Source organism: Alexandromys fortis, unplaced genomic scaffold (assembly GCF_014885135.2).
Source record: "Alexandromys fortis isolate MF-2015 unplaced genomic scaffold, M_Fortis_MF-2015_v1.1 scaffold_201, whole genome shotgun sequence".
NCBI lineage: Eukaryota > Metazoa > Chordata > Mammalia > Rodentia > Cricetidae > Alexandromys > Alexandromys fortis.
This window is the reverse complement of record NW_026068087.1, coordinates 943,924-970,477: the sequence shown is the minus strand read 5'-3', so window position 1 is coordinate 970,477 and position 26,554 is coordinate 943,924. Positions and strand designations below refer to the sequence as shown.

The 26,554-nt window shown below is 50.1% G+C and overlaps 1 protein-coding gene across 18 annotated transcripts in view; it reads left to right on the top strand.

The window, feature by feature from the left end:
• Atxn7l1 (ataxin 7 like 1) overlaps window positions 1–26,554 on the top strand; it is a 208,316-nt gene that overhangs the window by 143,083 nt on the left and 38,679 nt on the right. For 15 of the 18 annotated variants that reach the window (XM_050122292.1, XM_050122290.1, XM_050122289.1 and 12 more), the window contains one exon: window positions 17,201–17,423. In XM_050122292.1, the coding sequence (XP_049978249.1) occupies window positions 17,201–17,423 (223 nt within the window). Of the gene's footprint in view, window positions 1–7,151; window positions 7,463–8,404; window positions 8,519–15,497; window positions 15,591–17,200; window positions 17,424–26,554 lie in introns of those variants that run through there. The other 3 variants (XM_050122278.1, XM_050122287.1, XM_050122286.1) reach the window with 3 other exon arrangements.

Genomic DNA, 26,554 nt, shown 5'->3' with positions numbered 1-26,554 from the left:
CTGAGTTCTTGTCCTTGTAACCTGTCCTTTTAAAAATAAGAACCCCAATCCTTATGACCTCTTCAAAGACCTTGTCACACTCTCAGGAAGTAGTGAATTAGAGACTGAACATATGGGTGATGGCACACCGTTTAACCAGCCACATCAACCAGATAAGTCGACTCCTTTCTCAAGTCTCTGTGGTGTACAGAGGGTCTCCTGGGAGTCTCTTCCCATATCCATGACTGGGCATAGGGAGCAAGCAACAACAATAATCATACGTCTTTTAAAATCCCAGGAAAAACCCATCATGGCTATGAATGTCTAAGTTACCTTTCACACGTTCTGAGTGGAGAGACTTCGTTTGCCTGTTGGGAGATTTATGTGGAGGGAGCTCAGGAAGAAGAGCTTACGGACCAGTGGGCTCCAGAAACACCTGGCAGGCTTTCCTAGTTCCTTTCTGCTGTGACCTTTCTGGTCAAACACCCTAATCTATTCACAGATTCATTGGTATGAACTTCTCAATGTCTTGCCAACAATTACATATGTTTATTTAGTTTTTACTTTTTAATCTGCCCTCAGGTTCCTTGGACATTGAGAAACCTTATGCCAGCTATTGCCTTCCATTGTAACCATCACCCTTTTCCCAAAGGCCTGAGGCTGGCTCCGCCAGTTCTGTGAGTTTCTCCCCTGGTAGGAGGGTGCCGTTGTCAGTGACTTGCTAGAGGAGCCAACAAGTGGCTTCTGACAGCCCTTTGCAAAATGCGGCCAAGGTCTTTCCTTCACTGAAGACACTAGGAGAGGGACTGGCTGTGGACGCAACTGTCTGAGCCCAGAGCTACCATTCTTGGAAACCCCATCTGTAAGATAAAAGCCTAGAGACTTGTGAGGATCCATACCACATAGGAGCTAAACACAACCTGGCCCTTGGTCTCCTGCCGGTTCATGCTAACTACACTGCTCTTGGCCTCAACAAGGGTGGTGATGGACAGTATGTTCCTGAAGGCTGAGGGGCTTCTTGACAAGCAGGGTGGGGAAAGCTCAATCCCTTCTTCTTAAGCCAGCTTGGGCTCTGGTCTTCATGGAGAAAGGGATAGCTCTTCCAGGAAAGGAGCCTGGACAGGGTTCCCTTGCAACTATCTGCTTGCCCTATTCCCAGACAGAAGCTCATGTCTAGAGGTTGCCAAACACAGGGGAGAAATGGTATTTTTGTTGTTATTTCTAAGTTATTTAGTTACAACTGTTTATGTTTGTATAGCTTGGCTCAACTCTTTGTTTTTTTGTTTGTTTGTTTTTTGTTTTTTGTTTTTTTCTAGATAGGGTTTCTCTGCATAGCCCTAGAATTGGTTCTATAGACCAGGCTGGCCTCAAACTCAGCCTGTCTCTCCTTCCTGTGGGCTGGAATTAAAGGTTTGTGCCACCACCATCTGGCATCAACTTTTAAGTGTGTTTTGCCTGTTAGATCTCAACACTTCTTCCTCAGCCCTGGAGAGACAGGTCTGGTACCACCAGTAGTTAATAGCAGTAGGATTTCGGCTCCAGCTTTGGACGCCTGAGTTCCTGTTCCCCGTTTCTGCTGTGTAGTTTATGTATTGATGGCCACTTGGGGCTGGGTGGGAACTAGAAAATCACCTCATTGGTATAATGTTTCTGTCAGTGGTAAACGCGTTTGGTGACTCTGTGTAATGCCCACTGTGTTAGCTCTCCTCAGAGAAGGGCTGTCATGGGTCAGTGTCACCGAGGGGATCCTTACCAGGATGGTAGGCCAGGAGCTCCCTACCCCTGGATGTCAGAAAATCTAGCTGCATTTGAAGAGAATACTGTTCATAGGTCTTGGTTTCCGAGACATGACTGGAGCCTGCTGCTCAGAAGTGTGGTGCCGGGGGTGAGCTTCTCGGGTTTCCAGGTGGTGAATGGGCTCATTGGTTCCTGGGGTCTGTCAATATCTCAACAGGCTGGAACAGTAGACTCAGTCCAGCAGGGCAACTGTTTAAAGGGTACCTGTGGGTTAACACAACTTGACAACAGTGTGTCTGACCTAAGACTTGACAGTAGGGTTGTAATAAATAAAACATCTGGATGGATCTTCATTGCACGGATAGAGAATCGTGTCTAGAATGAACAGCCAGGAGCTGAGCAGGATGTGTTCACTGGAATGTGTTCCTTTCCGAATTCTAGTTTCTGAGGAATGTTGGGAGCAGGGGGAACCCAAAACAGGGCAGTAGTGGGAACAAAGTTTTGTGAGAAACAGCTTTAAAAGGTGGAGGGTGTTCCCCCTAGAGGAGCTGGAGTCGTCGTGATGACCCTGAGTGGGACGTATGTTGGGGTTCTCAGAAGTTCCGGGAAAGGGCAGTCACTGTCTTCTCTCACTATTTGGACATTGCTGCCTTGGATATTAGCACCCAAGAGGCCTGCAGGACGCCGGGCCTGCAGCCCTGCTGGAAGGGAGACAGCCATGTTTGAAGAAGGGTCCTTGTGTGCGTTTAAAGTCTGATAGTCCTGATTTCAAGCTATATACCTAAGACTCTGGATAGTAGTGAGCACTTGAATGCAAATGGCAGCTGTATCAGGGATGCAGGAGACTCAGAGGGTAGTTGCGTCTCAGAGAGTCCTATCGTCAATAGCCGGTGGAACCTGCCTGCAGTGCACGTGGCCCTAACATCACTGTTGTTATTTGCATCCAAATTTATGTTATGCAACAAAAACATTAAAATCAGATCATCCCCCGAGCAGTAATAAAGCATAGCAACCTGCTGCCATCAGTCTGCCTCCAAAGGGACCCTCTTGCAGAAGCAGGCAGTCAGAGAGGATGCATCTTGCTCAAGACAAATAATACTCATTCATGGACCCTAACTGGCAGCGCTGGGGAGCTGTTGTTTCAGAATACCTGTGTGCTATCTCCTGCTGGCTGCCTTAATTACCTTAACTTAAAAATTACCTCCTTTAAGCGACTCCAAGCGGGGTTTTGGAGGTAACTTTCAGTTATCTTAAAACAGATTGTTGTTTTCAGCTCGTCCTGGACTCTGTCATCTGCTGGGGTTTTACCATTATTGCCTAGGTGAAACTCACACAACATAAAATTACCTTTTCGAAGCCAGATAACTCGCTGGCATTGAATACAGTCATGTTGGGCAGCCGGTTCTATCTAGTTGCAACATGTTTCTCTACTCCACAATGAGACTTCATACCCGCTATGCAGGCATTCCTCCTTCCTGCCCCCCAGCTCCTGACAGCCGTCAATCAATCTGACTCAGGCTCTGCCTCCTCTGGACATTGTATAGAGATGAAAGTGTACAGTGTATTTGGCCTGGTGTGCCTGACTTCTTTCATTTCACACAGTGGTCTTGAGGTTCGTGTGTGTTATAGCACACACCATACGTCATTCTTTCCTCCAACTGTGTTACAGGTTTTCTGATTCATGTGTCCATCAGTGGGTGATTCCGCCTTTGATTACTTGTCTTTTAACTTTAGGTTTATTTACTTTATGTGTCTGGGTATTTTGGCTGTATGCGTGTAAGTCAGCATGTGTCTGCCTGCTGCCCTCAGAGACAGGAAGAGGGCCTTGGTTCCCTTGGTTGCCCTGGAATTGTAGTTACAGATGTTTGTGAGCCATCGTGTGGGTGCGAGGAACCCGGATCGTCTGCAATAGCAAGCACTCTTAACCGCTGAGCCATCTCTCCAAAGGATTTATTCTTTGGAGAGGTCTTTTGTTGTTGTTGTTTGATTTTTGAGATAGGGTCTCATGTAGCCCTAGCTGACCTGGAACTCACAGTGTAGACCATGTTGGCCTTGAATTTGTACTCACAGAAATCTGCCTGCTTCTGCCTCCCAATTCCTGGGTTTAAAGGCTCCTGGACCATCTTAATTAATTTTAATGTGTAGCTCAAAGGCATTTGGTACCATCATATTGTTTTACGATCCTTGCTACCACGATCTGCAGAACTCCTGGATCTGCAAAGCACTAACACCGTGGCTGCCAATAGGTAACAGGAGGCTCCTCCTTCCCTCCCCCAACTCCTGCCCACTCTCATCCCCCCCGCCTGCCTGTATTTGACTACAACTACTTCATATCAAGGGAACCCTAGAGTATAGCCTTTCTTCAGCTGGACAGTTTCACTTAGTGCGATGCTATCAAGGCTCATCTGTAGGGTAACGCGTCAGAACATCCTTGCTTCCTAAGGCTGAATACCACTCTGTGGCAGTTAGAGGTTTGTTTTGTTTTAGTAGAGCGTTTGTTTGTTTATTATCTGGGTGTGTGTTACTTGTGTGGAGGTCAGAGAACACCTCGTAGATGTTGATTTTCTCATTTCACCCCGTGGGTCCTGGGAATCGAACTCAGGTCATCTGGCCACGGCGTCAAGTGCCATCACGAGATGAGACATCTCTCCAGCTCCTGGCGGTTAGTGAGTGTTATCAGCTTCTAGGATCACCTGGGAAGAGTTTCAGAAAGACATTGTCCAGATGAGATTCCGTGAACAGATCTGAAAGTGCTGGTCGAGGTGGGAGCATTCCCTCGGCCAGGGACCTTGAATCACAGAGCAGAGAAAGCCACTGAACAGTAAGCATGCTACGTGCATCGCTCTTCCTTCTTGCTCACGGGCGTGACAGGACCAGCTCCCTGAAGCTCCAACTGCTGTGGCTGACCTAGTCTGTGGTGGAGTGTAGCCTTGAACTGTAAGCCCGACAAACCCTCATCCCCCTCACCTGCAACGGGAAACTAGCCCATTCTCGTGCGCATGCGCACAGACGTACGCGCGTGTACGCCATGTGCGCAGATGTACACACATACCGTATTTTGTCTTCGGCTGTGAAGACTTGTGCCGCTTTCATCTACTAGCTCCTCGGAGTGATGCTATTTTGGACGTGATATACATATAGGTATATGCCCGCAAGTGGAACTACTGAATCATACTGTGATGCTAGTTTAATGTTTTCAGGAACCTACCATGCTGTTTTCCACGGCAGCTATCACATTTTACATTGCTCACGGCACTACACAGGGGCTCCGTGTACTTGTACTCACCAGCTCCCGTTCTGTTCCTCTGTTTAAATAGTCATTCTAGTATGCTGGAGTGCTAGGCCCTTTTAGGTGTGATTTGCATTTCTCTGATAGCTAGGGAGTGGAGCGTCTCTGCCCAGGCTCCCCTTAGCCATTTGTTTACCTGCCTTGGCACCGTTTTGACTTTGCCCCTTCCTGTTTTTGTGTTTAGAGCTACACTTACAAATCTGCTGTTTCTCAGGAGCTACGGCAACATAAATTTTTTTTAAGCCACCTGTGTGCTGAAAACTTAGGCCACCTAGTTACTCTGTGGGGCACCTGAGGTTGAGGAGAAAGAATGGGCCAGGCAGAAGAAGAAACAGAGTGCACCAGGAAAGCTGGCCATGGGAAGTGTCCACCTCTGACCTCCAGGTCTTCCCGGAACTCTCAGCAGAGATTCCAGGAGAGCTGTTGCTGTTTGACTCTGGCCAGAGTCAGGCTTCCAGGCCACGGGGCCGCTTTTTCATCTTCTCCGAACTGCTAAGCCTTGCAACATCCAGCAGACCGCTTCTTGGTAGTCCCCTGGGTAGGGGCAGTGTGCTCAAGGAGCCTTTGACCAGCTGGCCTAGAGTCCAGGGGACAAAGCTCGCAGCATAGCACCCTGGAGCAGACTATCTCCAGCCAAAGCTGCAAATGATCCAGAAAGGAGACCTGGCCAGTGGCTTGCCGGCTCACACCCAGTTGTCCACACGGACACCATTCCAAGAAACAGCGGTGGACACAGACTAGCTCAGCCCTGCAGTCGGAAAAACATTAATTCTCCCTAATTTGGCGAAAAGGTTGTCTCTGACTAATTCTCCCACAGAGACTCCCTGCTCCAGGGTGCTATCCTGTTGAGCTGGCCAGTTGTCACGAGATGATCTCTGCAAGGCTCGTCTGCACTTTCCCACAGTCTGGGATCTTCCTGGAAGCGTTGGTTTTTCAGAGACTTGCTTTCAGTATTCCTTACTAAAAGGTGGATGCTGCTCACCTGGACATGACTTAAGGTTCATCAGGTATTAGCCAGGTTTTCAGAACTTACATTGGACGAGACCCAAAGGAGGTTCTGAGAGCAGAAAAAGAGCTCTCAGATGTTAGGTCCTGGAGAAACTCTGGACAAAGTTCACTCAGTACCTGTGGCTCCTCCTCCCAGTCCAGCTGGGCTGCTCTTCCCTTCCCTTACCACGGGCTTCTCTAGTCCCAGTCATTTTCGTCAGGCAATCTTTTGACTCTTGTCTCCACTCTTGGCCTCTTGCGCGGAGACTCCTCTCTTCATCCATTTGTCCTCTCTCATCTCTCTCTCTTCTTTTCCTCTCTTGCCCCTCTCCCCATGGCCTGATTCAGTCTGAAGTCTTCCAGATGCCTCTGATATCTGTAATAAGCCTTCTCCTCAGTCATACCTCAGAGCAGCCATGTCCTCATTTTTCATTCATCAAATACACTGATTTGTTGAATTTTTTTTTTGTTGTTTTTTACTAAAGACAGTCTCACTCTGTCGTCTTGGCTGCTCTGGAACTTGCTGTGTAGACAAGGCTGCCCTTCAATGCATGAGAGAGCCGACTGCCTGTGTCTCCTGTTGCTAATCTATACTCTCTGTCTCTATGTATCTGCCTGTTCCGGATATTTCATAGATGTAGAGTCATGTCACCCGTGGCCCTTTGTGAAGCATTATCTCTGTAAGGTCTGGCCTCTCTCCCACAAGCTGGCTGACCCTTTGCACACAGGGAAGAAAGTCTGAGTACCCAGAATGAGAGCCACAATTGCTGGCCCACACCTGTGTCTGGCAGACTGGGATTGGAGGTGGGAAGATCAGGCATTCAAGGTCCCCCTCACCTACACAGAAATTTCAGAACCCGTCTGGGTTACAAGAAATTGGCTCAGGAAAACAACAACAACAATAACAATAACAAAACCCGAAAACGTCCAGAATGAATGAAAACCCCACTGAAATTAAGAACGGCGCGGTCCCTTTGGGGTTTTCCAGTGATAATAATGGTCTTCAAAGCATAGGGCCCAATGGGCACTGTCCTTCAGGACGGGCATTCCCTGTGGGGAAGGAGAACAGAAAGCCTGGCAGTACCTCCAGGCCACCTAGGACCCAGGTAAGCTGGACAGCAGCTCCTGGGGGACTGCAGGAGAACCCTCACCCCTACCCCACCCTCTACACCTAGAGAGCGCTCTTCTGAGCCTCTGAGAAGCTGGCTGCTTCTGACCACACCTCATGTGTGAGATTCAGGAAAACCCATGCTCATCCGGCAGAATTCAGGATGCACCCCGGACTGCCTGCCCTCTTCTTGCTGTATCTTTCCTCAATCTCGTCTGGGCGTGCTCTCTTAAAGGGGAAGTGAAGCGTTATGACTGGCCAGGGCCCGCAGCCAGGAAACAGCTACCAGAAGAGCACCATTACCCAGCATGTCGTTGGCTCAGCCTCCTTATCCAAACGGTCAGGCTGCCTCTCCGGGAAGTGTAAGTGTGAACACAGGCTATGGTGGCCTGCCCTCCAGGAAGGCATGGGGCTGGACTTGGGTCACAGAAGAGAGTCTGGCAGGCGAAGCATGCTGGCAGCCTATGGCTGCACTCAGAGAGATGAGTGTCTGTGTAGACCTGTGGGCAGGAGCTGGAGCAGCCAGTGGGGATAGCAGCTGCTTCAGAAAGAGGCCGTGAGTAGGAGGCTGTGGACTGGGCTATTTCAGACAGCCCTTCTGGAGGCTCAAGCCTCAGGTCTAGGGAGAGGAGAGGAATGGAAAATTTTATAGCACACCTTTGAGAGCTCTGGGGAGCCAGCTATCGGGCCCCCTCCTGCCTCTCGCCACCCCTGCGTTGCAGTGTTCACGTGCAGCCCAAGCAGCACTTCCTGCCTTACACGCTGGGAGACGGCCTTTCTCTGTTGTTTTCACGTGCAGTCTCCATTAAGAACTGTTTCGGGTCTTGTCAAATGTTGCACATGGCTTGAAACTCCTGACCGCGTTTTCCCTCGTTCCTATTCATGTATGGTCCTCAGCCTAGTGTATACACTCGCTGGGCCCCAGACAGAGCATGTGGCCAGTCCGCTGTCTCCATGTTCATTAAAATGACTGGGAATGTTTGGCTTGCTGTCAAACTAGAATTTTGTGTCTTGCGTGCCCATGGAGCAGGAAAAGAACAGTTCATACACTCACAGGCACCTGCTCTCTCAGAGATATGCCAGAGTGAGTGACAGGCGGGAAGCCAGGCCTCTACTATACTGGAGGCTCCATTCTGCCCCAGGTTTTCGTTTGTGCGGTAGCAATGACTGGTCCTGCATAGAGTAATAAAAGTTTACCTTCCAACAAAACAACTCAGGTTTTTCTCTCCAGAGGAGAGAGAGGAAGGAGTGAAGAGGGGAGGGGGAGGAGGAAAATGTGCGGCTTTGTACGCCTCTGTTGACAGGCATAACCACACCCTGCTTCAAGACAACTTCCTGTTTGCCACTACCAACTGCCACTCCAAGGAGAACAGACGTGGTTCCGTTAGTGGCTGCTGGGGACCATGACAACCTGTTGGGTGAGTGGCTCTGAGTGACACTGGGAGCTCAGCACTGAGTAGAGACTTTGTACCTTCTCTTGGAGGAGACCAGGGCTCTGCGCTGTCCAAGTTGGAGGCTGACAGGGGAATAAAGCAGAGGTAGCCTCTGCTTCTCAACCTGTGTCCTCAAACAGTGAGCGTCCCAGGATTCATGAGAACGGGAAGTTTTCAGCTCTGGCTAGGGAAAAGTTCGTGACCCGTCCACTTAGGCAAGCTGCTGAGATGTTTTTTTTCTTATATCTATCATCTTTTCATGTATCAGGAAATGGATATTGTCTACTGTGAGTTGGCACTGAGGTGGTCTTTACCTGTGATTGAGCCTCTCAACATTCTGTATTTAGCCATGGATGTAGTGAGGGCTCACTGTGTTAAATGCCAGAGATAAACAAGATCCCTGCCCTCAAAGTGCCCAGGGATAAGACAGGGAAGCCAGCAATTACAACGTGGTTGATCATATACTGGGAGAGAGGCTGCATGTGCCAGAGGCTTCCTACTGAGTCGTGATCTTTAATGTGGGTGGTGTCTCCCTTCTATGTATGGGGGAACTGGGGTTCAGGGGTTACATTATTAGTCCAAGTCACAGGGCTAATGGGTGGCATCCCAGTTCTTTCTGATTCCAGAGACCATAGTGTCTGGTCTATATTTCTGTTAACTCCCAAAGCTGAGGGAGCATGAGCATCACCTCAGGACTTTTCTTAAAAAGTACAACTTGGAGGCCCTAGCCTTGTTGTCACAAGACTGAAGAAACTCCTGACATAGCCCTGCACAGAGGCCTGGGGCACACCTATGTCCAGGATCCATCTCTGTGAGCTATGGGCTGATCATGCCCACAGCAGACAGAACCCTTGGTGTGCATAGCCCCGGGTTCTAGGCAGAGTCTGCTGTTGGTGCCCCCAGACAGTCAGAAGCACCAAATCCAACTGTTCTGGTATTTTTAATATTAGGGATGCCAGCCTATCAGAACTTCTCAAAGATACCTGGGCGTGTGCCTCCCGTTTGCCAACAGCTGGCTGCACGTGTTCCTTCAGTGCCCTTTGGTTGAGGATGAGGTTCCTGTGTCTATTTAAGGTGAGCTCAGTGGCTTATCCAAAAGCAGGAAACTACCAGAGCTATGGTGACGCCTATACAGCCCACAGTGTGTTTCCATGGGTTGTAGAGCAGGGAGGTGCCTATGGAGAAGGCTAACACGGAACAAGAGGACCCCTTGTGAGTTTGCCACTGTCCGGGGTGAAACACAGGAACAACCAAGGCAATAGAAAGCCCAGTGTTCTCCTGTTGGTCGCAGTGTTGTTGTTTTGAGACTGTGAACCTAGTATGGTTTCCCATCTCTCAATCCTTCTGACTTAGTCTCCCAAGTGCTGGCATTACAGGTGTGTACCCCTATGCCTGGCGAGAAAAGGCGCGCCCTTTTAGGAAGGTGGTGTCTGGCTACGGGTGAGGTCAGCAGGCCAGGAAAGGCAGCTGCCGTCGGGAAGGCAAGTCTGTTCTCTAGCCACCGAGAGAAGAGATGCGATGGTCAGCCTGGGGTACCAAGACTCAGCAAATGACACTGTCTATGGTTTCATTGTGGTACATGGTGTTCGCGTCCTGGGGCCCTAGGGGAAGTGGCCAGGAATGCTTTCAAAGAAGGGTCAGTGAATGAGTGACGTGAGACTTGGCTCGTTTCTCCTGCCTTCCTCCCTCTGTATCTGCATCTGCTCTCTCAGCTTTGTCCTTTCTATTTGTGGCTGTCACAGCTCTCGGGCTGACGGACTAGCTTTTACCCTTTTTGCACATCGTATGACTTTAACAAGTCCAGCACACAGTCGGTCCTGGGTCCTCCCCTACCCTTCTCATCCTCACTCTAATGAAGTAGTGATTAGTGTTTGCTCAGTGTTGGTGGTGCATTCCACTGCTTGAGGGTTTGTGTTTCGTTTCACTGCACGTTGCTCAGCTTGAGCTAGCCCTCCTACTGGTCACTTTCGAGTCTCTCGTTTGTAGCCTTTATTATTGTTATTATTATTATTATCATCACTGTAAACAACACTACTGAGAATGTTTTTTGAACTACCCCTCCGCCCCCTGATCCCCTGCCCCTTTTGAGATATTTCCTTGAGGTCTCTTTTTCAAGCTAGCATTGCCAGATTACCAGATCAAAGACTGTACATGCTCTTTACTTCCTGTTGTTATCACGGGGGCACCTCCAGAAAAGTGTAATCCCTTTAAAGGATTATCCTCACGCTTGTTTCTCGTGAGTTTCCCCTGTAGCCAGGTTGAGTATCTCATGAGAGCATCCCGAGAGCGGATGGAATTTATTTGAGGTCCCGGAAAATCCCTGGGACTCCCCAGGTCCTACCCAGCAGTGTCTGGTGCCAGGAGCATGTGTTACCGTATAAATGCTGAGCTGAAGAGCAGGTTTGGGGGTGGGGGAGAAGGCTTCGAAAGGGAGCAGAGATAAGGAGCGGCTTTGTCATCAAACTGCACACAGGAACCCTGGGGTGGCTCTGAGACAGGAAATGCATCCTCCGGACCCACTGGAGAAGTTGTCTTTCTAAAGTGTGGAGGGAAAAGAATATCCCGGCCCATGGCATGGGGAGAGGACGCCATCTCTGGGACCAGGCAGGCAATGCTGGTGTCTCCTCCCAGCTTCGAAGCCTGCACAACCGTGGTCGCCGTTCATAATTGAGTGAAGCTCCCATTCCATCCATTGCCTAGAAGCTAACAATTGTGTGACTGTTCAAGAGAATACACTTGCTGCCGCGTGGGTGGTAACACGCACCATGCCTGACATGTGGCTGGAGTCAGATCTCTCTGCCCTGTGTGGGTCCTAGAGCTCAAACTCAGGACTGGAGGCACCCTTACCACCGAGCCTTCTCACCAACCCGTCCAGTTTCCTTGTGGATGGAGTTCCTTTCGGAACTCAAGAGTGTTCCTAATGAGATATATCCTCACCTCAGAGGCCAAAGCAGATAGAATCCAGGGATGAAACGGAATGTAGAGAATGGCCCTCTCGCTGGCTGCCCTGCTGGGCTGAAGCTGGTGGCCCCCACTGGCTACCCTGCAGGGCTGAAGCTGGTGGCCCCCCTCACTGGCTGCCTCCAGGGCTGAAGCTAGTGGCTCCCTCACTGGCTGTCCTGTGGGGCTGAAGCTGGTGGCCCTCACTGTCTGCTTCTGGGGGCTGAAGCTGTTGGCCCTCTCACTGGCTGCCCTGTGGGGCTGAAACTGATGGACCTCATTGGCTGCCCTGCAGGGCTGAAGCTGGTGGCTCCCCCTCACTGGCTGCCCTCCGGGGCTAAAGCTGCTGGCCCCCACTGGCTGTCCTCTGGGGCTGAAACTGTTGGCCCTCATGACTGTCCTGTGGGGCTGAAGCTGGTGGTCCTCACTGGCTGCCCTGCAGGGCTAAAGCTGGTGGAGACTGTGTTGTTAGACTCCAGCTTCTGCCCGCACTTGCTCGCACAGCTGTGGAAGGCCACTGGCATCTGTGGCGTTCCAGGTTTATTAGGATGGGGTTGGCTCCTTAAAAACAGTGTTGAAAACTCCCAACTTCTTCCTAAAAGCAGCACACTGGATGCCTGCAGCCAGCTCAGCCGTTCCTAGGACATCTTTGTGGAGGACTCAGTGCAGGGTGTTGATGCCGTGCACACGAAAATATCCCCTAGACAGAAAGACTGTGGAAGGGAGGATTTTGAGTTTTGACTGAAGTGGAACTACTCAGAGAAGAAACAAGCTAAGGAGGATGACAATAGGGCTCTCATTCCTCAGTTAGTGGCTGCAAGTCCCCAGCCTGCTTGTTCCCAGGATTGCTCCCCAGGCTACTACCTGGATATTTAAGCACTGTTTTGGGGGGTAGAGGGGCTGGAGAAGAGCAGCTGCTGAGTGCTTGGCTTCCTGGGGAATAAAATGAGAAAAAGTGAAAGGGTCCTAGGGCCTCCAGCTCTAGGGGAGTTAGCCTCTCTCTGAAATGTCCCTCGGAAGTGGGAGAGAGGCATCCCCACCCCACAGCCACCTCTTCCAGATCAGTGGAAGAAAACAGAATTGAGATATGGGCTTAAAGGAACCCTAAACGTAAGGTAGTCATCCCCGAGAGGAAAGGCCGTCTGGGGAAGGCATCCATTCCGGGAGAACGTGGAGAACTAGCCTCACTGATGAATGAGGTGGTGCGCAGGAAGGGGCGCAGTGGAGAGGCAGTGCATGGCTGCAATTAACAATGGCAGTGGTGACGGTAGCCGGAGGCCCAGGTAGCATCAGTGAACGTTTGCTCCACAGTGCCCCCTTCCAAGCTCTTCCCTCCTGCACTGTGCCGAGCATATCTTGAGTTATATCTCTAGCACCCCTGTTCTTTTTTATATAATTTTTTATTAGATTTATTCATTTTATATTACGTGTTTTGCCTGCATGCATGTATTGCTTCACATGCATGCTTAGTGCCTTCAGTGGTCAGAATAGGACATCCGATTCCCAGGAACTGAAGTGTCTTTGTAAAAGGATAAATGCTCTTAGCTGTTGAGCCATCTCTCTGCACTCCACCCCCCACCCCCCCTTAACTTAATCCGTTAGAAAGAAAGAAAAGGCTTAGGTCCTATAGGTATCCTCAGATCCAATGTACATTGCCCGGGTTTGTGACTTCATGTCTAGTCACAAACTAGTTACTTTTCACAAAATAGTTACTTTTCTATCATGATAAGATCCAAGACAACTTAAAAAGAAAATGTTTCATTTGGGTCTATAGCTTCAGTGGGCTAGAGTCCACAGTGGCAGAGCAAGAACAGCTGAGAGCTCACATCTTGATCTGTAAATAAGAGGGAGGGAGGGAGGGAGGGAGGGAGGGAGGGAGGGAGGGAGGGAGGGAGGGAGGGAGAGAGAGAGAGAGAGAGAGAGAGAGAGAGAGAGACTGGGAATGATGGGAGTCTTTTAGAATTTTGAATTCCACCCCCAGCCACACACCTCTTCGACAAGGCCACGCCTCCTATTCCATCCCAAGCACTTCCACCAACTGAGAACCCAATAGAGTCTGGCCTGGAAATATGTATGTAGCAAGAGATGTAAATTCACACAAGCTTTCTCAGTGGGAATGTTCTGTTACCTCAGAAGAAGTCCGAAATCACTTTGTTTTTAGAATGGCAGACAGGAAGAGAGTAGCTAAATATTCTGCAATGCTAATGACTGCATATGGAAGCGCATGGGAATTGGATATGCATATATACATAAAACAATGTTAGTGGAAGAACAGTCGAAAATATCAGTTGATTACAGTTTTGTTAATACAGCTGGACATCCGCAGAGACAGAAATTTTGAGGGACAGGATCCTTCTCTCTAACATTGCTCAGGTCTGTTAAATATTTTCATAGTGAATGAAGAATATAATGTCCCACCAACCCTTTCCAAGCAGGGCAAGTGGAAATAGAATCATGATGGGGGCCTAACTAAGGTCAAGGCCCCTGACCAAAACATATAGAAAGCTTTGCCCATAGAAGGCTACCTGTGCGTCACTTTGGTGTGTGTGTGTGTGTGTGTGTGTGTGTGTGTGTGTGTGTGTGTGTGTGTATGTGTGTGCGTGCGCGCGCGCAAGTGCAAGACTTGCTATCTTTGGTCACAACCCTCATCTCTGCACCCAGAGATACAGCTGTGTCAGGCTTCTATAGGCAGGTCTTCACATGCTAGAGACCCACAGATGGATGCCAGTGAGGGTCTTCCTGCCAGTGTGTTCGTCCTGCCCTGCCTAGCACACATTCCACACATGTTCAAAAGTGTGCTCGCAGATCGCCAATACCGTGCAGCCCCAAGTTCAGGTTCTCCATTTTACACGCTTCTGTAGTTTTTCTCACCTGCCCCCATAGGAATAAGCTCAGAGGACTGAAAAGCTGGCTTCGCATGGGCTACCGTTGCCTACGTACTCCGTTGATTATTCATCAGGTTTTGACAAATATCTCTTATGTGCAACTTGTTCTTTCAAATGGGTATTTAAGGATTTCTGGGGCACCTTGCCTAGCAGGTACGAAGTCCTGGGTGTAATTCCCAGCACCCTGTAAGCTGGGTGTTGTGGCTCAGGTCTATAATTTCAGCACTTGGGAGGTCTAGGTGGAAGATCAGGAATCAAGGTCACTGCAGCCACAAGTACCTGGTGAATCGAGGCTATGAGACACCGTCGCAACAAACCAGAAAGGGGAGGGGGCTTGTGGAGGAAGAAAAACATAAAACCAAGAAAAATCATTGATTTAATGTTTATACCAGTTTAACGGTATGATGTACGGGTCAAGACCATGACCACAACTTCTCTCCGAAGGGGATTTCAGAATCGCCCGTCTTCCTCTCCTCGCCACTCTTGTACATTAATGACAGTTTCTTGTGGTTCATCTTTGCTTACTTCCATCATTTTTTTAAACTTCAATTTTTAATTAATTTTTTTAGATTGTACAAAGTGCAATGAGTATCATATGGCGTTTTTCATGAATGTGTGTGTTTATTTTTTTATTTATATGTTGGTTTTTTTTTTTTTTTTGAGACAGGATTTCTTTGTGTAGCTATGGCTATTCTGGAACTAGCTTTGTAGACCAGGCTGGCCTCGAGCTAACTCTGTAGACCGGCTGGGCTCAAACTTACAGATCTGCCTGCCTCTGCCACCCGAGTGCTGGGGTCAAGCATGTGTCCTACCATGGCCGGCCGCGCGTGTGTGTCTTTATACGTTGTTCCTAATTAATTCCCTCACCCACTACTTCAACAGTTTCTAACCACTAATTTAGAAAAATAAGGATTTTGTCACTCAGTCACCAAAGGCTAATAAATGACATTTCTGTATACCCCAGTCCTCACCAGCTTTGAACAAGTCAGTGAGTGAAGACTAGAGAAAAATAGGAAAGATCTGTGATAGAAATAAAAATCTTATTTTAGAATCAAAATCCCGTGTAAAAGAAGAAGAAGAAGAAGAAGAAGAAGAAGAAGAAGAAGAAGAAGAAGAAGAAGAAGAAGAAGAAAGAAATTGCTCCCACCATGGCCTCAAACCAAGTCCTCCCTGCGAGCCTCACAGATGGGACTAGTCCACTCGTACTGCCTACTTGTAACCTATAGTGTTACGTAAGTGTGTGGAGAACCTTCATGGTCTCCAGCCTTGTTCACAGTACACACCATTTCCTTCCTGAGAAGTAGCTGGGCCCATGGCCAAGGCCCTATTCCTCTCTGAGTCTCCTACAGCCAGTCAGCTGTGGGGGTGTGGGCATGCCTGGCTGCGTCCTGCCTGTCACAGAGGGGTTTTACAGGCCAGTCCGTTTTACAGAGAGCGAGTTCTTTCAAGGACGAGCCTATCCACACGAGGTATTTCAATACGCAATCTGTTATTATTGCTGTGGCATCCAGGAATCAGGAAAGATGAGGAACGGATCTTAGTGTACACTGTATTCAAACTCAAGGAGTGGAAAGAGGCATGAGAACTGTCTAGGGACCCACTTCATTTAGAGGTGAAGACATGGACACCAAGAGTGTCCATGTCAGTGAACACACCCAAACCCACCACAAGGGTATCAGTCGGGACCCAGGGTATGCAGATGAACATGCCCAAACCAGATGATCCTCAAAAACTGCAGCCCCTGACTCCAAATGGTCAATTTGAGAGACCCTGAGAGCCCACTGGCGTGAGAGGTGGTGGAGGAACCCCGAGACAGGTCTTGGCTGGACAGAGGGTGCTGTGATCCACCACATTTCTCTTCTTCCCACCTTTGCCGCAGCCGTGCAGTCTTAACAGATTTCTGAGCTCGGGTTCTTCCCTCCAGGACTTTTATTGCCAATTCGTTTAATTCTTCAGCAAAGATTAATCAACTAATTACCCAAATTAAGGCACAGGAGGGCCAGAGGGGACTTAGGATTTCAGGAACAACTTGTGTGAGTTTGAGATTTCTTTCCCGGAACTGTCTACAAAGCTGTCGGGGACGTGGAAAAGCACTTTTCCAGAGATGCTTACTTTGATCCAACCTGTTACAGCTGTGTCTCAGAATCCAGCTTCTTGCATCTGTCCTGCTCGGGGTCTGCTTCCTGTCTGTCTCTGCCCCGACCTTTAGAATTTCCTGTAGAACCACAGGAAGCTCCCAAATCCGTGCACTGCCACTGTGGGTTCTGCGTCAGGCCTTTGCGTCCTTCTGTGCATTGTGTTCTCAAACTTCTGTGAGCTTAAAGAGGCTACCTTTGGGATGTGTCCGCAGACTCACCCCACAGTCCCAGGAAGAGGCAGATACTGAGTCTCTCCTGGCCCTCAAAGGCTCTCAGATTCACCCTTTTTACACTGTCACCACTGACTTCCATACTGCTCCTGTCCTGGGGAATTCATCCTAACAGTTTTGCCCTGTCCATGGCCCTGGAGATCCAGGTTGCTGTCAGGGGATCACGTTGGTTTTGCGGTTGATCAGGTAACACCTGCTACTCCCGTGGAAGTGGTTTTGCGGACGGATAGAAATACCTCCCGTGAGAACCCCAGGGTTAGCTTAGCATGACACTTGATACAGAAGTCCGACTGTAGTCATTGTTAGTTGGCATTGACGCCAACATCGGAGCAAATGCCAGGAGAGGCGGTGGAGCTGCTAACCCTGCCAGGAGAGGCCTGCTCTGTGCCTGCTGCGTCCACGAGCGTGTGTGACCGTGGGATCCCCTGGCCCCAGATGCTGTGCTGAATTCTGTTCTTTCTCCCCCTCCCGCAGAGAGAAGACACAGTTCAATGTGCAGGCCTTCTCCCTCTCCGGCGTCTCCAGCCTCCAATGCCCGGACATCGTTAGCACAGGCAAAGACGAAAGCCTGTCTCAGCGGCCATAACGCTGTCAGCAGCACCTCTAAGCCATTTAAAACGCCCAAAGACAATCTACTTACCTCCAGCAGCAAACAGCACACAGTCTTCTCTGCAAAGGGGCCAAGGGATAAACCATGGTGAGTCGGGGTGTCGGGTGCCGAGACTGTCTGGCCCACGCTCTGGGCCCTGGGGACCGAGGAAGGAACTCAGAACGGTGACGCACGGAAGCTAGACTAGACTGTAGTAACTAGAGAGGGAGCATGGGACCTTGAAAGTGTTGTCTGCTTGGACAGAGGAATATTTGTACACTTGAGAGCTGAGCTGTACTGTGTCTAAGGCAAAGGAAAGAGGGAAAGATTCCTCAGTTACATGGTTGCCTCTCGATTTTCTGCCCCAGTGAAGAGAACCGCCGGTGTAAACCACCCGTGCACAAGCTGTCATGGGGAAAGAGGGAGGCTGATGGTGCCCCAGCCCTGGAAGCAGAATCCCCACCCCCACAGGGCCTCTGTTCCCAGCCCCCCAAGGACAGTGCGAATCTTAGAAAGGGAGGAGGGGGGGGAAGGAAAAATAGAGAGAAAATTGTGCTTCTGATGGGGAGCCTTTACCAAAAAGCCACGAAAGGTTCCCCCTGGACTAGACAAGTTGGAAACCGTCCTGAAAATATGAAGGATGGACACAGAACCCTTGGCCTGGCTTGTCACAGGGCCATCCACTTTATCTTCATCCTGAAGACGGAGAAGGGACAAGTGTGGAGTGTGTCTCATTTATATATTTAAAGAGAAACGGTGTTCGTTAATTAACAGTGGTTAATTGCACTTAGCGTCCTACCCAGCAAAGCTGTGGAACAGTCATCCATCAATCGGGTGGTGGCTGTGCGCTGGAAATTTTGAAACTTGTAAGGAGCTAATTATGCCACATCAGTGAAGGAGCCTCAGGTGATGGGGGAGGGGAGATGGGAAGGGGAGCCTGGCTGCATGCCACCCTGTCTCAGGAACTGGCTGTGTTCTCTGCAGGCTGCTGGAGGGAGCGAACTTAGATCTGTCCTGGGTAGGGGACAGTTGCTTAGGAGAGACCTGGTCGGAGAGTGACAGTTGGTGGCCTCTGACCAGCTTGTGGCCATGTCCCCCCCTCCCAGGCCCTCCTCCCAACGCCCCCAGAGAGCAGTGGGCTCCTCTGCTGAGGGAGTACCGAGCAGGTGTCTCTGCTGAGTGACCTTGAGTGTCCTTTCAACGTCTGGTGCCTCAGTTTCTGGTGCTGTAGCATGAGTTTAGTTATAGGCAGCTCTGCCCCGTGCGAGGACCCAGTGAGCGTCTTTGTACACAGCAGCAAACACAATGTTATTTCATTCCTGCCTAAGTCTCCTCACCTGGGATTAAGATCGTGGAGTTCATCCAGCTGCAGAATCGGAGAAATGGCTCTTCAGAGTCAGGCACAGCAGTGGTCGTGTATGATCCCAGCATTTGTGGGCCGAGGCTAGAGGACTGTTGGGGGGGGTGTTCAGGGGCTATCCTAGATTATGTAGTGAGACCCTATGGAAAAAAACAAAAAGACAGAGATCCAAGGGAAACATGAAAATGGTAAAATAATTTATTTGGGCTGAGGGGGTGTTACTTGGTTGTAAAGCATTGACCTAGCACAAGTGGGGTCCCCAGGCACTGCAGAAGCAAATAGAGAAGAGTTTCTGGGTCTGGGGATGCCCTACGGACAAACGTAAGGAAGGCAAGGCTCCCCACCTCCTCCGTGAGATAAGTGAGCCCACCTTTCGAAGGGACCGCTGAGACTGCTGAGTTAGCTCAGTTTCCCCGTCCAGCATAGTCGACCCTCTCAACACACCGGGACCTGCCAGGGCGTTGGGCACCTTCAGCTAGGGGCAGGAAGTGCTGTGAAGGAACTGGCCGAAGGTGTCAGTCAAGGGAGCAGAACTGGCAGCAAGGGTGTGCGCCACAGAGTTGCTCCACTAGCATGAGCTGTGTGGTTCAATGACAGCCGTCCTACACCCTGCAGAGGCTGCAAATCCAGCAGCTTCTCAGTCTGAAAGGCTGGAGGCCTCAGCAGCCCCAGCCTCGCACCGGAGGCCTGGGGAGTTCACGGAGAGAGCCACCAGTCTTCAGGAGACATGGGAAGGCGGGAGAAACTGGGTTCCCATGTTGGTGGAAGATGACAGCCATAGTTGACAGGGGCAGAGAAGACACACCCACCAGAAGGGGCAAAGGTGAGCGGGCTGAAAACAACAGGTAATGAGCGACGTTGCCAGGTATGGCCTGGAAGGAACCCAGCCCTGAACTAGAGGCAAGAAAAGTGAGTTCGAAGCCAGGCTCTACCCTGGACTTTCTGTGTGTCCTCAAGGAAGTCAGTTGACATCCCTGTGTCTCATTTGAAGCCCGAATTCTAAATCACAGCCCTCTCAAGCTCCCCATTGCCTGCTAAGTCTGAGTGAGCACAAAACGGGCAGTAACTCACTGAGGCTTCTCCCAGCCCCCTAAGTAGGTATATTAAATGCACGTTGGGACTGGAGAGATGGCTCAGCAGCTAAAAGCACTGGTTGCTTTCCAAAGGAGCCAAATTTAATTCCCAGCAACCATGTATCAGCTAACAATCAGCGGATCTGATGCCCTCTCCTGGCTTCTGCGGGCACTAGGCCGGCACATGGTACACAGAGACACCCACCCACATAAAGTAAAATTTAAACATGTATGGTGGCTTTCGAACCTTTTTTCTTACATAGCAGCTGAAAGTTGCCTTAGCCCTGGTATGCTGGGGAAAGGCTGAGGCGTGGCTTCATCTGGTGGCCTCTTTTGAGTCCTCAGCCCTCCTTTTCTGTTCATATTTAGCACTGGGTCCCGAAAGGCTACCTCACACAGTTGTCCAGGTTGTGAACCTGCATCAGCATGGCTAGGGGTGAAGATTGTCAGTCTGTTGGGACCCTGAACTTTGTTCCCAGCATGTATGAAGCTCTATATGTAACATTAGTGGGACCTGTGCACCCCCAGTTCTTCTTATAGTGGCTACATAGTTTTTATTCTAGGTGCCCATTAAAAATTGCGTAAAGAGAGAGACATGCTCTAGTGCCAGGGGAAGAGAGAGCAGGGGGAACCGGGGTCATCAGAACTGAAAGAGGGAGTTTGGGTCCAGCTTACAGAGGGTCTCTGTGTTGGTGGTAGGGCTCACTCTTAATTTAGTAGGCAATAAGGAAGTTGAGAAATTCTGAGAAGGGTGTGGTTTAGAATCACAAACTTCACCAACTATTTAACCTTGAAAATGAGATCATACCTGCTGAGTGACTAGCTCAAAGTCACACACACGATCCGTGCAGAGTCTGGCTTTGAACTTGCTTTTCTTTCTGGAGAGCTGAGTTCAGATTCCCCTCACCCACATAAGAAAACGGTGGTACCGGACTGAAATCTCAAGGTCCAAATCAGGAGCAGAAGGAGAGAGAGCACAAGCAAGGAACTCAGGACCGCGAGGGGGGCACCCACACACTGAGACAATGGGGATGTTCTATCGGGAACTCACCGAGGCCAGCTGGCCTGGGTCTGAAAAAGCCTGGGTTAAAACCGGTCTCGCTGAACATAGCGGACAATGAGGACTACTGAGACCTCAAGAACAATGGGTTTTTGATCCTACTGCACGTCTTTGTGGGAGCCTAGGCAGTTTGGATGCTCACCTCACTAGACCTGGATGGAGGTGGGTGGTCCTTGGACTTCCCACAGGGCAGGGAACCCTGATTGCTCTTTGGGCTGACGAGGGAGGGGGACTTGATTGGGGCAGGGGGAGGGAAAGGGGAGGCAGTGGTAGGAAAGAGACAGAAATCTTTAATAATTAAATAAAAAATAAATAAAATAAAATAAAATAAAAAGAAAAGGGTGGTAGCAGGGGCCTGGGGGTGACTCTATTGTAAAAGGCCTGACCCACAAACACGAGGACCCGAGTTCACATTCCCAGAGCTCACATGCAAGTCAGGGACAGCAGTGTGTTTCTGGCGACGGGCTGACGGGATGGACAGGCAGACCCCTGAAACCCGCTGACCAGCCAATCTAGTCAAACCAATGAGCGTCTGTTTCTCTAAGAAGCCCATCTCAAAAACTACATTGGAAGTCAGTCAAGGAAGACACTCAGCTCCGCGCTCTGTGTCTGTGTACACTCGCAAACACATGTACACATTCACACAAACACACAAACATACCACACACATGCACACATACACAAGAAAAAAATGACCTTCTCAGATCATGTCAATCAGTTTAATTTGGGCAAAGTCTCTAAAAGAAGGAGCCTACTTTATGTATGGTCAGTGGTGGGTCTGATTCGTTGCAGCAGCCCAGTGCCGAGGCCCAGCACCCTAAGGGAATAGTGTACCACATATGCATAGCCCGGGGAATGCTCCAAATTCCAAGTTTGGTTTCTAGGCTGGCGGTGCGGCTCCATGGTAGAGCTCGTGCCTCCCATGCGTAGGGGCCCAGGTGGAGCAGACCATGTAGAGATGACCTGGAGAATGAAAAGAATAGTCTTCAGCTGCATAGTCTCCCTGGCAGCATCAAGGAAGACTAGAGGAGTATTCTCGAAGCATTGAGAGAAGTGAGGGTATTTTTACACAGTCCAGGTGAGGTATGGAGAGGGCCTAGACTCCAGGAAGGAGTGGTGGCACCCTGAAGGCTTAGCATGGGTGCCTTTGGAGAGGTCTGAGACATACCTGCAAAGAAGTATCATCCTGGCGTTCAGGAGAGAGGTTGGGGTGGAACAGAAGTTGAGATTCGTTCTTGAAGACAGGACATTGACATCATGGTATAGATGGAACCTCCCGGAAAGGAGTGTGGCATGCGAAGAACAAAGGGCAAAGGCGGGCCCTTTAGAACGGGACAGGAAGAGGAGCCCTGGGAACAGGGACTGCTCATCCCGCTGTTCCTTGTCTGCATCCCGCATCCCCCCCCATCTTCCTGGTCCAAATCGTCACCATTCTTAACGCCCCATTTCACTGGTCACCTTGTTCTCAGTTCTTCCTCATTTACTTCCTCCTAGCCAACAACCCGATACCCTGGCACCCTGCTCTCAGCCTGTGGCATCTCGTCTTTGCCTGTGATGTCCTCTCCCCACGATGCTCTCTGTGTCTGGTCCACGATACATTCTGTTTCCTTTGTTCCTCCTGCTCAGGGGTGGCACGGTGGCCCCAGCATGGTGGCCCCAGCATGGTGTCCCCAGCACAGTGGCTCGTTGGCAGTTGTGCAATCCAGGAACTGCCATCACTAGCACTTGTTGAACTGAATGTCAGACAGAACCAAAGAGGTCTGTTGAAGGGGACGGTATGAGCTCCTGGAGGCAGTAGCCTTCTGTATAAAGCATTTGGACTAGCAGTGTCCAGTGTAAAAACCGTGTGTGTCCACACGTCCCACTCTAAACTCACAGCCACCTTGAAAAAAAGCGAAAAGCAACATGGAATTAATTTTCAGCAGTATATTTTCTTTAACCCAATACCACCACATGTCATCATTTCAACACGTGATTAGTGAGTTAGTCCATGTTCTCTTGGTTCTGATCCGCCTCAGTGTCATCATTTCAACACGTGATTAGTAAGTTAGTCCATGTTCTCTTGGTTCTGATCTGCCACATGTCATCATTTCAACACGTGATTAGTGAGTTGTCCATGTTCTCTTGGTTCTGATCCTGCCCTCCCTTCCCCAGTCTTGGCAACCCTGTGGGTCTTTTACCTCGAGGGCAAGTCTGAGTTTACAGGACTATTTAATCCATTGTCAGATAGTATTAAAAACTAGAAACTGTCTAGGAGAGTGGTGTGTGCAAGTCGTCCCAAACACACTTAAAACTCTGTCATGACTAAACCCAGTTTTTCTTTGTAAGGTGTTGTGAATTTGAACTTTTAGAATTCCGTTCCTGAGTCAGAGGGCAGCTGCTACTCCACAGTGGCCAAGTAGTCAGCAGTGGCTGCTATCAGAGAGAACTAAGTAGTCGCCAGTGGCTACTACCAGAAAGAGCTCAGGCCTCCATGTCTTTCCGAGTGACCCTGCATGGAGACCTCTGGGTCTTGGACTTGCAAGTGCATTGATCGGTCTCTTGTGGAGTGGAGGGGACAATGCCTCTTCTCGTGTGTTAGCCTGGCGTTCTAGACCTGTAGTGGGAAGAGCAGGGAGACACCCAGAGGATACCCAACCAGAGGCCCTTTCCGACTGAGTTCCAAATTGACTCCTAAGGCCACAGAAGCACACAGCATCTCCTGCCTGTTTGACTGGGCAGCCTTGCCCTGCTCTTTGGTAGCAGGTAGGGGTACATCCTTTCGCAAGTGTCTCAGATTCGAAGGCATGGGTATAAACAGCGCCCCCAAGGCAGGCTGATCCCTTGGTGTTTTCACACAAGATGGAATAGTCTGCAGCTATGAGACTTTGTCCTTTCTGCGGTTTAGTAGGGAGGGGGAAAAACCACTTTAAATAGGAAGAAGGGGAGGTTGGACATGGTAATTCATGCCCTTAGTCCCAGTGCTCCAGAGTTCTTGCCCATCCGTGTCTGTGTGGAGAGTTTCAGGGCTCCATAGTGAGACCCTGTCTCAAAACTAAACAAATAATTAAGTAATGAATGAATCAAACATTTAGAAGAAGAAGGTGGAAGGTGGCGAGATGGCTTCACAGGCAAAGCGCTTGAGTTCCGTCCTCAGAACAAACTCCACGAGCTAGTCCCCTGACACCTGTGCAGGCTTTGTGCCATGTGTGTGCCCTCTCCCACCCCCTGCACAATGAGAAAGAGAGAAGGGGAAGGGAGGGCATCCAGGCTATTAGCGCAGGCTTGTAAACTCAGCTACTTGGGAGCCTGAGGCAGGGGGATTCAAAGTTCAAGGCCTGCCTGGGCTCCAGAATAAGTTCAAAGCTAGACTGGACAATTTGGCAAGACTCCACCTCCAAAGAGGGTTAGGCGAGGCTCAGTGGTGACGCACTTGCCTAAGTACAGGAGTTCAGCTCAGCACTGCTAAAAAGGAGGAGGAGAAAGAGGAGGAGGACATCCTCATGTTACTAAATCCATCCCTTGCGAACTTCTTGAGAATGCGCATAGCAGTCCGTTGGTCTTTGACCTGCAGCTCTCTGAACTCTCTCCTCCAGTTTGCCTGCCTGCTACAGGATCACCCCTGAGGGGGTCAGCAGCTCCCTCTGAATGCCTGGCTAGTGTCCCTGTAGTCCACAGTGACAGAGTGAGGTGGGCAAGATGATTTAGTTCCTAAAGTCACTGGGAATATAACCGTAGCCCCAGCACTCAGGGCGCTGAGGTGGGAAGACAATGTGAGCCTGAAGAAGACCGAGAGAGAGACAGAGAGAGACAGAGACAGAGAGACAGAGATAGACAGAGACAGAGACAGAGAGACAGAGACAGAGAGAGACAGAGACAGAGAGAGACAGAGACAGAGAGAGACAGGGAGGGGAAATTCTGGTTGTTTGGTCTTTAGCATCACGGTGAACCTTTCATCCTTTGTTACAAGTCCTGGCTCAGCCAGGTACCAGGCCCCAGCAGAGTGACTTTCCCAGCCGCTGCCCCCCCCCACAACCCCAGCCGGCCCTGGCACACAGATAGAGAACTTGAATCCACTGATGTTGGCTGGATGTGCCCAGCAGCAGGGAAGACTTGGGAAGAGGTTTTCCTGCCCTGGGTGGCTTGTTGCCTTCTCCCTGAGCCTTATCAACCTGCGCGTGTGTGTTGAATGCTAAATATGCTCCGCCATTAAAAACACAGGAGATGAGCCTTCTGCTCCAGAAGGAAGATGAAACCAAAGCAAAGAAAAAGCGGCAGGCTCTGGGCCTCCCTGTATACGCCCTATGGCATAGTAGGGGAGGGGCTCCTCCCAGATATTTTTGGTGGGGTTTTTTTTTTTTTTTTGAAACGGGAGGTGATTCTTCTGGGAGAGAAGGGGTGTGTGGGCTTTCATGTGTCCTGGAAGTCTTGCCAGTGCTTTATGTAGAGGGCCCAGCCAGATGCCTGTGGGAGAGACCTGGGGCTTAGCTCATCTTGCGTGGTGCTGCCGTGAATTGGGGGCAGGATGGATGATTCCCAGAAGCAACGGGGAGTCATTATCAGGGCTTCCATGCAGGCTGTGAAATCTTCCACTTTCAATGCACACCCACCCTCCACACACATGCATACACACGCACGCACACATACACACGCTGCCAGAGGAAGGGGTGTGTCCCTGCTCTGCTCAGAACTCATCAGTGACTTGCGGTTATTCGCCTTGAGTGAAAAATCAAACCCACTGATGCTGAACTGCAGCAGGAGGAGGTAAAAGGGGCGGGCAGATGAGCAGATGAGGGAAGATAGATAGGCCAGGATATTCAAACTCTAGGCAGGAAAATAAGGTCCCTTCCTGGACTAGGAGGCACCAAGAATATACACACGAAGTCCCTCATCGTTCTGGTTTCCAGATGAGTGAAGGCTAGGACAACGGACAGCTCCCTGGAAGCCAACTCCAGAGAGAAAAACAGCGCTACCATCCACCCGTGGGAAAGGGGCAAAAGTCGTGGTGGAAAAAAGTGTGAGACCTGAGGCTTGGTGTCCGTGTCTTTCGTGGTTGGTCAGCATGTCACGATTTTAGGGTGCCTTCACCGCCCTGGTCACATGTGAGACTAGGATACAGAGATACAGTGATTGGCCCAGACTCCGTGCGCAGCTGGACAGTGGCAGACTAGTCTCTGGCTTCCAGAGGACCATGCTCAGGGTGGCCTGAAGTTTTAAGCCTCATTCACTTTGCTGAATGAGCCGGGGAAGCTGGGGAAAGACAGGGAAGTGTCACAAGAGAAAGAGGCGTGCGTGGTGAAGGATTTACCTCAGTGTAAAAGTCTTGTGTTTAGTCCCCGGTGCTGGGGTGGGAGTCTGGGAAGTACAGGGGGAAAAATAGGGAGGGTGTGCCAGCAGAACAACCCAGCACACAGAAAGGCCAGAGCCTTGAGTATATGGTGATGTAGGGGGAACCCATCAGGGCTGTAGGGGAAAGTGCCTGATCCACTGATGTCAGAGGGCTAGGGTACTAAGTTAGTCTGTGAGGTTGCACAGTCTCTCTCTCTCTCTCTCTCTCTCTCTCTCTCTCTCTCTCTCTCTCTGTGTGTGTGTGTGTGTGTATGTGTGTAGCATGCACATGAAAGCCCCAAGCTATTGGGGACACCCTATCACCTGTAGGGATTTTCACCCAGGTTTGGTGGGTGATGCTAAGGCCTGCACTAATTGTGCAGAAGGAGCCCATTCTTTAGGGCACACAGTGTGACCAAGCTGGAATTCAGGGAAGAAC